Source organism: Rhipicephalus microplus, chromosome X, assembly GCF_043290135.1.
Source record: "Rhipicephalus microplus isolate Deutch F79 chromosome X, USDA_Rmic, whole genome shotgun sequence".
NCBI lineage: Eukaryota > Metazoa > Arthropoda > Arachnida > Ixodida > Ixodidae > Rhipicephalus > Rhipicephalus microplus.
The window spans coordinates 309931697-309946501 of NC_134710.1; the positions used below are offsets into that span (position 1 = coordinate 309931697).

The window sequence follows — 14805 nt, forward strand, 5'->3', positions numbered from 1 at the left end:
TTTGGGTGGGCCTGTAGAGTAACAGCTTAGACTTGACCGATGACAGACTCAGGCCCTAATCAACCAGAAAGTTCTCTGTGATCATTAGTGCCATTTGAACCGTCTGCTCTACCGCGCCGTAGGAGCCTCCCATGGACCACACGGGGATATTGTTCGCGTAGAGAGCATGGTTAAGCTTGCGCACCGTAGCGATGCACTTCGATAGGGCTTTCATAGCAATATTGAAGAGTAGAGAAGAGGTAACTGCCCCCTGTGGGGTCCCTTTTGCTCCTAAGATAAATCTCGAGGATGTAATTTGGCTGGTCTTGATGGTGGTCCTGCAATCGCTGAGAAAGGAGCTAACGTATGCATGAAAACATTGTCCAAGCGCCTAATAGAAATCACCTCAAGCACAAACTTGTGCGTGATACTATCAAAAGCTTTGGACAGGTCTAGAGCTAATATGCCTCTAGTGTCCTTGGTGTTGTCAATAATTTGTCTCTTGATAAGGAGCATGATGTCTTCTGTGGATAGTGCAAGTCTGAATACTACCATATTGTGTGGAAATAGCTCTTTGCTTTCGATCTACTGGGATATCCTACAATGACTCGTATGTTCGTATACTTTGCCCACGCAGGACGTAAGTGAGATGGGCCACTTGTTCTCCGGCGCTAGAGGTCTGTCTGGCTTCGCGGTGAGCATGACTGAAGCAGTCTTCCAGGATTCAGGGACGAGCCCTGTCTCCCAGATTTTTTTTACTTCCTCGGTCAGTTTTTCAATGGATTAGATTCTATCAGGGCCCGGTGCAGAGCACCCATTGAGCCCGCGGAGGACTTCACAAATTTCTGGCTCAGTGAAACGTGCATCTATCTCCTCCACCGTTCTCCCGTGGTAGCACGCATAGTCAGCATCTCCGAAAGGGCCCAGCACAAGGTAGCTGTCCGTTAACCTCTGCAGGAGGGCCATTTCGGACACCCCCTTCGCCATTTTGCTGTGAACGATTCTGTCTATAGCCATTCTCTGATTTCTCTCAAACTGTGACTCATCAAGTATTGGTTTGAGGAGGTTATATTTGTACCCTACTCTCATGTGCCCGTCAACGCAAGAGCATACTTCATTCCACTGCTGTTAGGACAGTTCAATACAGTAAAATTCAATCTCGTGATGGAGCTCCGCAATTTTCTTTCGAAGTCTGTAGTTCAGTTTTTGGGTCCTCTATCGGGCTAAGATGGAATTATTTGCCGCGAACAGATGCGCTAGACGCGCATCTACCTGATCAACGCTCAAGTCTGTTTTGACAACCTTGGTCGCAACATTAGCATCTTTCTTGAGCCTTGCATCGTATTCATCTTGGTCCTCCTTCCGCAATTTACGAAAGGCATCCCAGTCTGTTACTTTAAATTCTCTGGGAAAAGCTGCATTGACTGTTAGGGTAATAGGCACTATGAAGTAGTCACTACCTAGATTCTCTTGCAAGTTCTGTCATCCTGCTCTAGTGACGTTCTTCATAAATGCCACGTTCGGAGTAATGTCTCGAGTTACTGACGTGCCAATTCTCATTGGTTATTGTGGATAGGGAATCAATTCCAGAGAACAGTCTGATACAGCCTTTAGGAGGTTGTAGCCCTTGGTTCTCTGCACAGGGTAGCCCCAAGCGTCGTGCGAAGCATTAAGGTCTACCACAATTACAATGGGGGCCTTCCTGGCCAGAGACGCCGCTTTTGCCATGATTGAAGCGAACGCCTGTCGGTTGTCCTACAGTGAACTGTAAACATTCAAGAGAAATACACTGTTTTTAAGCCAGCTGTTGGAAAAGATTTTGATCATAATAACCTCAGTCTTAGTTTTGCCAAACTGTAGTTCTTGCTCATGAAAGGAGCATTTTTTTGCGACCAGTGTTGCCAAATCCAGTTTCCCTTCCTCATGCATCGAGACGACTCTATAGCCCGGGAAGGTTAGCCCGTCATTGAGAGTTTCCTGTAGCATAACATGTGCGATTTGACTGCCTGAGAAGCAACAAAGTGCCGAAGTGGAGCCCTGCGTCTTTTGAAACTAGCACAGTTCCACTGCCACACGACCAGCTTATTAGTGTTGCCCGCCATGATTACCACTCTGACTTAGCCAATCCCTAGTTGGGTTGACGGTTACCGCGCCTTCAGGCGACTGTGCCCTGTCCAGTCCTGTCAAAAGTGAGCTACCTGTAGCTAGCGCTACCTGCGTACTTTCAAGAGCTGACACCCTTTTAAGTAGGGCAGTCATGCTATCAGCCAGCTGTTTGATTCCTGCATACTTTCTAAAGCCTTGTTGTTGGACTCGGTTTTCATAGTGCCCAACTCCACTTCGAGAGGTGAGGCCCTACGTTTACTTGAGCGCGCCTTGCGAGACTCAAGGTCAGCTCTCATCTGTTGAAGCTCTGACTTGAGGTAAGCATTGTCTCGTGTCATCTTAGCTACCCTGGAGTCTTCCCTATTCTTGGGCAATGGTGCCTGAGTTACCTCCGGTGGCAGCGCCACTACCTTCGGCTGTGCTCGATCGGCCCAGGTAGGCTCTTTCTGGATCTGCACTCGGGATTGAGTGCAGTCCCTGGAGCGGCTGCTCCGGCGGCCAGCTGGCGTGATAGAATGTCCCCGCCTGGGAACACTTGACAGGCTAGAATCCTCTGACCGGCTCTCCTGGGCCAACTTTTGTTGAGTCTTCCTGGCGTGCGTTCGGCACGGTCGTCTGCTTCGTCACACGACATAAGGAACTTGAAAGCTTTCTTTGCATGTTTTATCCATCGTAGGATGTTATTCACCGCAAAGGGCACATCTTGGCAGACAGTGGTGATCGTCTGGTGGGGAGGCGAGCCCACAGCTCCTGCACACCTTCTTTTTATGTGCCTCCAGAGCAGCTAAGCTAGGACTGTCATTTTTGTTGTGACATGTAGCTGTATCTTTAGTTTACACGATGGTAGGTGTGAATTTTTGATTGAAATTTTCAAAAAATTTTATTTTTGCCAGAAATCGGGTCATAAAGTGGGTGTGTCTGCAACACTGAAATGCGAGGTGCGACAAACCTTGCTAAATTATCAAATCAAAAAAGCACTCCTGCCATTGTGTAGCTTATGTTCATTAGTACACAGGCATGTGCCAATAGTAGCTCTGCAATACAAATTTCTTGTGTCATGATACCGGCAAACAATAGATAATTAATTTTAGGATATCTCAAATACTACTTGGTTAAGAGGAACAGTAATTACATTTTTGAAATCAGCATCAAAAACTCAATCACACTGTAGATTTTCGTTATAAACACATGAAAATATCTGGCATTTCATCTCAAGTACAGTGTCCCCCCTTAATAAAAAATCACTACACGTGGTAATACACTCAGATGGCACACAAAACTAAACCTCACTACACTAATCTACCGAAGATAGTCCTGACGTGGCAGAGCGGTGGAGCAGAGAAAGATGGCAGTTCGGTCTCATGAACTCGTTGACGGCTGAGCGATGCCTACGAAACCGGAACGCGGTGGCTCCCGATTTAGGACGCGAGCTTGTCGGTGATCAGAGAATTCTAACTGCTAGCGTCGCGTCGAGAAACCAGGGTTGACCTCGCCAGGCAGCTGGGCACATAGCTCGGGCCCGTAGCCCGACAGCTGTAGTTCGCCTTTCGGCACCAAAATCCGCAGGCTCTGGGCAGGAGTTCAAGACCCGATGGCTACGGTCCCCTCGAGCGGGAAGGCAACGACGGAAGACCCCGGCCAGTCGAAGTCTTGGAGGCTCGGTTTCGACACCCAACGGTCCATCTTCAGTGCCCAGTCCGGTGATGACTTTCTCGTGCCAGCGTTCTTTTACAACTGTCCGTGCTCCTCTATGGCTCAGAATCTTCTGCCCCCGAAATCCACTCGTCGGCTTCCTATTCGAGATGGCGGGCTTGTCGTGTTAACCACTGATTGGTCCTTGAAAACTTCAGTGTTTCTTGTTTATTGGATGTCTCTGATGTGTTCTCCTTTGTTTTACTGACGTCTCACCGCACATCCTCGTGCTTTCACCCTTAAAATCTTCACCATCGTCGTCTTCTACCTCGGCCACTGTTTGCACGGGTTTTTCGTTATTTTCCTGTTGCTCACTTTTCAAAGGTGCGCACTTTAAACGCGTACTCCACTCATCACAGTCACCCTCAAGTCTCTGTCGGGGCTAGAGCAACTGCCATGGCAATAGCCTGTGCAAGCCTTATTTGGCTTACTTTTTTTATGTCTAGTCTGTTCCTCGGCCTGACAATAATTTGTATGTGGTCCCTCGGCAGCCGGGGAAGTTTCGATGCACCTTCAAAACGCTTCATCGCACCTTGCAGGGCTGCCTTCAAGCCCACATGGGATATGTTGCCCGCCAAAACTGGCGTTTCTGCACGAGCTTTCTTGTTCCTGCCCAGTGCTGTCATCCAGCCCGAACTATGTGCTTTTTCGTGAGAGATTTCCTCTCCTTTCATTATCTCTACTTCTGGTATGTTGTCCCTCTTCTGCGGCTCGCATCGACACTAGGCTGGGCCCCGGTAGGGCTAGCCGAGCCGCGGTGCATTCCACAGGAAAATTTCCAGTGATTCATCAAAAGCACCACTAACCGAAAAAAGTCCAGTATAAGCTGATCCTCAGAAGAAACTGCATCGAATGAAAGCATTCACAGAAATGGGAGCCGATCTTCTCGTGTCAGCACTGGTCGGTGCTCGCGGCGCCCAAGATCAATTCATTGCCATAACAGCAATAATTTTGAATGTTCCATGGTGTTTGAGTTTGGTTTTTAACATTTCCACCCTAACGAAAGAGCTAGGGAATGTTTGAGCTGTCACATCATATACTGTTCTTTTTTTTTTAACTGGCTTTTCTGTATGATATCTGCCTCGTACTTACCCAGTAAAGAGATATATATTGGGGGAACTTTGATATGTTCATTGAACATTTTTTGATGCAGCATGTTAACTGGGAAGTGAAACCAAAAGTTTTTGAAGAAACACAACGTTTTAGTACCAACTTGGTTCCTTCCTCAGGGGAAACTGGAACTATGTAGCAGCGGCGTCCTCAAAGCACTCGCGGGGTGGTTAATGACCTCTCTCTCTCGTTTTGCTGTGGAGCGCAGTACACTGAGGGAAGGGTGTACTCGCTCACTGAGGGAAGGGTTCCAAGAGAGCACTTGATGTTTTGTACCATCCGCTGTAGATGCTACGACTCTAGTATTAACCTTCTTCTCCAGTCAGTCTTGCTTTGAAGGATGGTCGTTGCTTTGAAATTTATTCGGTTGTCCAACGTCTTAGCATGCTCTGCGACTGTGCTGCGCTCTTTGTAGAGCTTCCGCACGTCGTTGGCATGTTGTTCGAGTCGTTCCGATAGGTTTTTTTGTCTCACCGATATATGAAGAAGGGCACTCCGCGCACGGGTTTTTGTAACCTACACTAGAGGTCCTGTCTATTGTTGGCCGGTCTTTCGAGCAAGGGAAGAGGCGGCCCAACGTACACAAAGACACGTGCGCAATGGGAACTCCTTCTTTTTGAAGATCCGCACCAACATCTCGCTGGTTGCCTAGGCATATGAGACCGGTACGCATTTCAGAGGGCTGCCAATTAATGCTGATTGGGGTTTTCGTATCCTATTGCTCTGTGCGGCGGGTGGTGGCTGGAATGAAGTATTTTGGGTATCCATTTTTTTTTCTGAGGTCAGCAATTACGCGAGCCTCTTCTTTCTTTCGCTCCGTGTCATTGGAGCATATGTTCTTAGCTCTCTGGAGTAGCGTGGTCACAAACGAGGCCTTGTGGCAAGCGCGATAAGATGAGTCGTGTTGAAGGTAGCGACCGGTGTGCGTTGGCTTTCTGTGAATGGAGAACTCCTGGCCGTTGCGCTTTTTTGCCACCTGGACGTCGAGAAAGGGCAGGCAGGGATCGCTTTCATACTTGGCCGTGAATTGTATGGCTGAGTGCACGAATTTGAGATGCTGTCTGAAGTTTTCAATTTCAGACGTCTTCCTGACACAAAAGAAATTGTGCATATAACGAAAAAAAAGCCTGGGTCGTGGCAAAAAGGAGCTGAATGCTTTCTTTTCTATGTGCTCCGTGGTCAGGTTTGCCATCATGACGAAGATGGAAGCTCTCGTTGCAGTTCCTCTGTTCTGCCTGAAAATAGTTCCTTTGTGGGAGTAGTACGTACTAGACAGGCAGAATTCCAGAATTCCAGTAGACAGCAGAGCTTGTCAACCGCCAAAGGAGTCTTTTCACTCAGGCTTGCGTCACCCTCAAGCGCAGCATGGGCAGAGGACACAGCTAAGGGTACTGGCCCATTGAAGAATGAAACGACGTCGAATGAGACCAGGCTCTTGTCATCGTCGATGCTCACCTCTGACACTAGCTGCACGAAGTGGATGGAGTCACGGACATGAGTTGGTGTCTTCCGGGTTAGGGGGGCGAAGATTCGGTGTAGGAAATTCGAAAGGGCTCGCCATGGAGAGGAAGTGAAGTCTACAATTGGTCAGAGGGGGACGTCAGGCTTGTGAATTTTCGGTAGTTCATAGAAACTCGGTGTGGATTCGTTACAGCTGGTTCTTTTTTCTTTCTTTTTGTGCTATCAATTGCTTAATTTCTGCATACACTCTTTAAAGGGCCCTTCATGTTATTGTAACTGAATCGTGCGATGCATTTGGCAACAAATCTCACTTGGCTGGAGGTTATTCAAAGAATTTTATGTTAGTGGAGTTGCAATGCATAAATTATCATCAAAATTGTTTAACTGTTCAACTAACAAAATTTTTCATAGTTCTAGTGAGGTGCATGTAAATGCAGTAAAGGCATGACATGCCAACTTTTGCTACTTCTGCTTTCGTTTCCTTTTGTTGTGGTAATAGGCCTCGTGGCATCCACTCATATTGCCTCTTTCTTCATTTTCTTTCTACACAGTCAAGTAACTTTCTAAGTAAAGAAGTGCAGTCCTGTTTAGTCACGCCTTGTGTGACAATACAGCTTCCTCAACTCTAAATTATGTCAAGACATGTAGCACATAAAACTAGCCAATCTTAATTTACTTATTCATGCTTTGTATGCTTTTTTTATGAACTTGTGGAACAGGTTCGGCAACGTAGAAGGTCCGACTTTTGGAGGCCTAGCTGCGCAGAGCAGCCCTCAACAGCAAGGAATGAGCTTTGTAGGTGGATTTGGCACTCCTGGATTTGGAGGTGAGACCTTTACCGATTTCACCCAACCATTCTTTTCAAAGAGTGGTGTAGCGTCTACATGGATCACAGCTTTGTCACTGTTCATTGACAGTCTTTCCAAAGTTTACATCTGTTAGAGTACATGGAAATCTCTAGTTTGTGTAGAAATATAATGTCACTGTAGATTAAACTTTCATCATCAGTCTGACTACCCCTACTGCAGGGCAACGGCCTCTCCCACGATCCGACAATAAACCCGGTTTTGTGCTTTCTGTGGCCATGTTATACCTGTAAACATTTAAATCATTTTAATCTCATCACACTAGCAAACTACTTCAGGAGATGAAAACTCTCGTCAAGAGACAACAAACTATGAAAGCCTAAAATGCAACCAACACAATAGAGCTAATGTAGGCGCAATCAATAGGTACAAGGTAGTCGACATTAAAAGGTATACAGTTGATCCCGGATATATCGAACTCGAAAGGGATTGTAAAATATTTCGATGTTTGATAATTAAAAATATAATATAAGCATATTTAAGGCCTAAATATAAAGCATTTCAAGCCTTGAAAATCGTTACAAGCACTAACATAACAATTCGCTCACAGTATAAGGAAGAACAAGGTGTGAACTGCAAGTTACCCTACTTCATTTTGCATGAAAATAGTCCAGAAACTTGTCTTGCTTCTTGCATGCCATCAAGTTCCAGTGATCCTCAATATCACTGAAGCTTTTTAAATAAGCGAATTCAGCTCCTTCGGCCACAACAGCATTGATGGACGCAGAACACCAATGCAAGCTTTATAGCTCAGCAAAAGGTTAGTTAGCAACGGCAGCGGAAGCGTTCACGCATTCTTAATTGCAATGGTGCACTTCGGTGGACCGGCAAGGCAGCCGTGATCTCAGCATCGATGCAGTCAGAAACAGCTATGTCATCATCTGCACGGATGATGTTGCTCACTGTCGGAGATGGTGCCCGGAAACGCTGATAAGTCACAGAATTCAACAAGGCACTGTACGCCGTTGTCAACAGTCATGACACACCTAAAGCCGTCACCTGGCCTGCAACGAAAGTTTACCACGTTGCTTCACTTGAGTTCACTCCAAGCACCAGTCAAGATTTTTTATTGCTACGTGCGGGTCAACGTTCAGTTCAACTCCCAAATGAGAATTTTTCAGGAATAAGGCGAGAAGCACTCAAGTCCTGAAGGTGCAAAAGACAATATCAAGTTCCCACTATCGATTTCACTTGTGCCTTTGTAGTTGGGAGTCTCTGCTTTCAGCTGCTTTGATGCGAAAAGCTAGAAAAAGTATAGCCTTCGAGACATGCATTATAAAACCAAAAACACCAATATGCATCACGAGGTTGTACATCTTGAAGGCCGTGCTTTTCATTTCGGGCTTGCATACGAGTGTGCACTAACAAACAAGGAAGAAAATGCGAGCATTGCGATGATATCACAGAGTCAGTTTGCAATCTCTTTGTGTGTTCTCAACAACCGGTCTTTTTGAAAAACACCACGCTCGTGCGTTAAGATCTGCAGATCGCGCATCAAACATACCGGGGCACTCGCAAGCTCCACTTTACAAACCAGATCAGCGCAATACTGCCTTTTCGTCACCTGTGCACGCAAAGGGACCGGAAATTGTAAGAACGCGACCGAAAGTCGATCAATATTTGCTAGGAAAAAAGCACTTTCTGGGCCTCGGCACGGTGCAGCTTTCGATATAGCGGATATCCTGCTGTGCGGAAGTACGTACGATATACGAGTGCACCAGTCCCATACTTTTGTATGGGAAATTCAAGAGGATTTCTCAAATTTTCGGTATAGCCAATAATTCGATATACAGTCGATCCCGGATATATGGAACTCGAAGGGGATCGGGAAATATTTCGATATATCGAGAATTCGAAATACAAAATATGGCCTAAATTGAAAAATTTCAGGATTCTGAAATTATAAGAGCGAAGATAACGATTCGCTCAAAAAAAACTGCGAACTGCAGGCAACCACACTTTATTTAGTCCATTAACTTGTCTCGCTTCTTGCGCATAACGCACAGAAGAAATCTCTCACCAACACCACCTTGGAGGTCAAATGTTATATTTGTTACACACTACAATGGCTATGAGGGACGAACAGGTGCCGCTATAAGGAGCTTCGCCCCTAAAATACGCGACAAGGTAGCACATCTCAAAGGCCATGCTTTTCAGGCTTGCACGCCATGGTGCGCTAATAACAATTGAGGGAATGCGAACGACATGCGAACATTGCACTGAGATCGCCGAGTCACTTCCCATTTTCATTTGGGTGCCTTTGGCAATCGGTCTTTTGGTAAACATTATGTCTGCGCACTAAGACCTGCAGATCGCGAATCAAACGTACAGATTTAGCAAGTGCCACACAACGAACCAGATTAGCACGATGAAATACAGTCGAACCCCGCTACAACAAAACTGAAGGGGCGCGGAAAAAATTTCGTTTAAGTGAACATTTCGTTGTAGTGAAATAAAAAAATATAGCCAATCTGAACTAGCAAAACAGAGGAACGTTTATTCTCAAATTTCAAAAAGTGTCCACTGCTTTTTTTTCTATCCCAGCACAGACTTGGGTGCACATTAAGGGCCCCAGGTGGTCGAAATTTCTGGAGCCCTCCACTACGGTGTCTCTCATAATCATATGGTGGTTTTGGGACGTTAAACCCCACATATCAATCAATCAATCATTCTACCCAGCAGCGTCATGAGGCGCTTCTCGCCTATGGATAACGAGGCCATGGTGAAAAGCTCGCTGAAACAATGACTACAATTGCTTTCGTGAACGAACCAAACAGTTGCATTAACACGTTTACAACAGCAGCTGTCCGTCGTCAAAATGCCGAGATGGCAGCAGGGTATCATGAAGCGGCGACTTTTGCCTTATTTTATCCCATTCTCATCATTCATCACTCGTGGCTAGCCGATTTCGTTGATAATGCAGACGAACAGCTGCTCTCACTAGTTACCACACTGGCCAAGTGCGAACAAAATTATAAGCATTGGAATCGAAAAAGGCATCATTCCGCAGATAAACCCAGCAGCCCCGCGAAGGAAACCATGAATTAAGCAACTGAGCTTCAGCTTCGGATCGTCTGCGAATATACAGTAAACCAAGTTTTTAACATTTTGATGCATTTCCAGAAACTGAAAATATGTCAATGAAGTCTAAAACACGCATTGACACCACCAGAAACCACCGCTGTTCAGCAAGCATGGGCGCCGCCATTGCTCAGTAGCGATGGCAATGAGACTGCCCTCTTTTTGGCAAAGCAGGGCAGTCTCGTTGCCATCGCTATGGAGCAATGGCGGCGCCCATGCTTGCTGAACTGCGGTGGTTTCTGGTGATGCCAACACATGTTTTAGAGTTCGTCGACGTGTTTTCAGGTTCTGAAAATTTGTCAAAGTGTTCAATATTTGGTTTACTGTATAGCAATAAATAACTGAGCCTGGAATCGCATCGTGAAATTTCGTTGAAGCGGGATGACTGAAGAGAAAGTGTTTGTTGTGGCGACAATATTTATGCATTTACTCCTGTGGACTGCTGAGGGGGAACCGTGAATTTTTCGTTGTAGCGGGAATTTCGTTCAGCTGGCATTCGTTGTAGTGGGGTTCAACTGTAGTTCGATATATCCAAGATTGACTGTATTCGAGTTTGATATATCCGGGATCGTCTCTAACAAGTAGAGAATTCAGCGGGATGTAAAAAGTGGCAGAAGCGTAAAAGCTGCGAAGGCAAACTTGGGCATGGGCAAAAATCAAATGTATGCATTGAGGGTCAAGGAAGGCAATTTCATAACCATTATGGATAGAATAGTTGAGGTTGCAGAGAAGTTTTACAGAGAGCTGTGCAGAAGCCGAAACAACCAGGATGATATCATAAGAAGCAATAATAGCCCAGAGGAATTCGACATTCTACCAGTTACGACAGGGGAAGTAAGGAAAGCCCTAGAAAAAATGCAAAGAGGCAAAGCCACTGGTGAAAATAAGGTAACTATTGCCCTGCTGAAAGGTGGCAGAGAAATTGAGTTTGAAAAACTGGCCACCTTATATACGAAGTACCTCCTGGTGGGAAGAGTACCAGAATTTTGGAAGAACGGCAACATCATTTTAATATATAAGAAAGAAGACATCAAGGACTTGAAATAACAGGCCAAGCAGCCTACTGTCCATTCTCTATAAACTATTCAAAAAATTAATAGTTAATAGAATTAAGGCAACATTAAAGTTCAATCGACCAAAGGACCAAGCAGGATTTTGTACCGGCCACAATAGACCATATTCATACTATCAATCAGATAATAGATTTATGTGCGGAATGCAACCAACTGCTATACATAGCATTCATAGATTACGAGAAGGCGTTTGACTCAGTCAAGACATCAGCAGTAATGCAGGCACTATGGAATCGGAGCATCGACGAACCCTGCATAAACATACTAAAAGAAATCTGCAGTGGATCCACAGCCACCATAGGTCTCCATAAAGGAAGTGACGAAATCCTAATAAAAAAAAGTGTAATGCAGGGAGACATGATCTCTCCAATGCTATTCACCACGTGTTTACAGGAGGTTTTCAGGGCCTCCTAGATTGGGAAGAGTTAGGGATAAGAGTTAAAAGAGGGTATCTTAGTAAACTGCGATTTGCTGATGACATTGCCTTGATGAGTAACTCAGAGGAAGAATTGCAGCTCACGATTACTGAACTGGACACTCAAAGCAGAAGAGTAGGTCTGAAAATTAATATGCACAAAACTGAAATAATGTGCAACAGCCTCGGTAGAAAACAGCACTTTGCGATAGGTGAAGAGAGGCTGAAAGTTGTAAAGGAATATTTCACTTAAATAAAGGTAGTAACTGCGGAGCCGAACCATGAGAGTGAAATAACTAGAATGAGGATGGGGTGGATCACATTCAGCAAGCATTCTCAAATCATGAATGGTAATCTGCCACTAACCCTCAAGAGAAAAATATAGAACAGCTGGAACTTGGCGGCATTTACCAACAGAGCAGAAACCTAGAGGCCTACAAAGAGGGTTCAGCTTCAACTGAGGACGATGCAGTGAGCGATGGAAAGGAAAATGATAGGTGTAACCTTAAGAGACAAGAAAAGAGCAGAGTGAGTCAGGGAACAAACCGGAGTTAAGGATATCATAGTTGAAATCAAGAAGAAATGGACATGGGCCGAGCACATAGCACGTAGGCAGGATAGCCGCTGGTCATTAAGTGTAATTGACTGGATTGCCAGAGAAGGCAAATGCATGAAAGTGAGACAGAAAGTTAGGTGGGCAGATGAGATTGAAGTTTAGTTGTCCTGCACAGACAGTGGAGCGAAAAGCACAACTTTGTCTTTGGGATTATGCATTCAAAAATTATTAAGATAACAGTAATCAAGTCACAGGTTCTTTTATCTGTCTTGCTTGCTGCATTCTGATGGTTATAAAATAAGGGAATGGCTGCATACAAGATATATAATAAATTTAGGCACACATTACAGAACCCCGTGTAGAGATATAAGTCTCTCACTACAATATGCCTCATAATTATACTGTGGTTGTGGCAGTAAAAAGCTCAGAATTTAATAAATCAATAACAGCAACACCTTCTACATTAAAAAACTGAAAATGCCTTTTTATTTGCTGCTTTGCAGCTATATAAAGGGTGTCCAGTCATCATGCAGCATGATTTACAGAGGTATATGTAGGTACATTCAAAAAACAGTTAACTACACTATTTTGAACAACGTACTAATTGTGCACTGATTTTTCCTGTATGATAAAACCTACAAAATATGAAATTGTTATATACTAACGTAGATGTTCTGCCAGTTCAAGATACATTTCATATATAGCTATATGGTCTGTCATTAAATTTAGGCAAGAAAAGATAAGAAGCAAAATTGAGCTAGTTGGGTATTTTCAGACAGCCCTTGCTCACTTAAGCAAATGTGTAAATGTGAATGAACGTGGTGAGAACATGCGTGGCTAGATTTTTATTGCAATAGCAATTACATGGACAGTCTCGGCTGGCTTTTGCCGTTGCCACCGCCTCCGCCATCATGTACAGTATAAGTATACGTATCTGTATATATGAAAACTCAAAAAAGAAAAAAAGCCGCTCGTGCTCCGCACCCAGGTTGTCGCGGTGTGCCAATGCACACTTATCTCCCACGCGTACGTTGCCCCACGGATTGGCGGCGGGGGGTTAAGTGCCTTGGCCTTTCACCGGAACGACTGTGTTAGTTGCCCGCCACAAAGGTCACTTCGCTCGCTGGGCAGGCCCCGTTTGTGAAAAGAGCATGCTTTTCAAACACAGTGAAGTAACAACTCGAGCACTAGTTAGTTTGCACTCATATTTGTACCTGTGATTACGTTTCATGCGTTGTTTTTGTTTAAACAGCGCGTTAAGTGTCGAGCTGTAAATGCAGTCAGTTAACTCTTGTCCTGTGTGTGTTATTTTCGTGCATCATTTGTGCATGAGCAGTGCACTGCACATTTCGATCTGCTAGTCCTTCTCAGCATTAGATGCCAAGCTGTTGCTATAGCATTCATTGCTTCGCCCTTGCAGCGAAACTGACTTATTTTTTCGCATCCATTTCCTCATTGTTGTACCTTTCTTTTGCAGGTTCTAATCCCAGTTTTGGAAATCAGAGGTTAGTATTGCATGTCTTTGGAAATCAGAGGTTAGTATTGCATGTCTTTGTTTTTATTTGATTTTTTTAAGAGTGTTAATATTAAAATGATTATAATTGAGATGTAGCCTTTTGGTTATGTAAAAAAAAAAAAGAGATGCGTGGGTTGGCTGAAGTAAAATGTGCAAAGAAGATGATATTGCTCTATTTATGTGGCTCAGGTTCCCATATAATATAGCTGCAGAATTACCGTATTTACTCGCGTAATGAACCAAATTTTTTTTTTTTTTTCAGAAAAGTTGACCTCAATTTGGAGGAAGGGTTCATTACACGATAAAAAGAAAGTCACGGGAGTTATAGTAGCAAAAATTTAACGTGGCCGTTTTGCTTGTTTTGGCCCGTAAAATGAGCAACAAATCTTTTAGATAGCCCGAAGCTCTTCTTGTTCTCTCCCGTGTCGTCCAGCCTCTCGGTTCCCATGTTCTAGTACATGCTCAACTAACTAAGTTTAAAACCAGCCATGTTGTTAGCGTACCGGCTGAATGCGACCTGCGCGGCAGGGGTTTAACTAAGTTCTCTACGACAAACCCGACAACAAAAACGCAGCGTCGGATAGCAGTGCACAAATGATGCATGCGCCGCATGGCGTGCTTCTACGTCACGCGCCCCTCATCTCGAAGGCCTTGCACTTTGTTTTTTTTGCTTTGCTTTCCTGCCAGTATGCTTGCGTGGCTCTATAAGCAAATAGGTTTCTCCTGCATTCAACAGATGGCGCTCTGCTGCAAAAGGCACGACTTTTAAATTTTGATTGACTCTGTCCGCATTTATGCTGCTGGCAACTGTTAGGCATGGTTGCAAAACTATGTTTTGACATTTATTATGGTGTTATTTTGTGATATAATGGCTTGATTTAATGTTTTTTCGGTCGCCAACGGCACTGGCTTTCACCCCAAAATAAAGTGAACAGATACATTAAATTTTT

The 14805-nt window shown here is 44.6% G+C and overlaps 1 protein-coding gene across 5 annotated transcripts in view; it reads left to right on the forward strand.

Annotated features, from left to right (window-relative positions):
- Nup214 (nuclear pore complex protein Nup214) overlaps positions 1–14805 on the forward strand; it is a 280169-nt gene that overhangs the window by 249080 nt on the left and 16284 nt on the right. For 4 of the 5 annotated variants that reach the window (XM_037413729.2, XM_037413731.2, XM_075879492.1 and 1 more), the window contains 2 exons: positions 7068–7174; positions 13817–13874. In XM_037413729.2, coding sequence (XP_037269626.2) covers positions 7068–7174; positions 13817–13874 — 165 coding nt within the window. The remainder of the gene's footprint in view (positions 1–7067; positions 7175–13816; positions 13875–14805) is intronic. The other variant, XM_037413730.2, reaches the window with a different exon arrangement.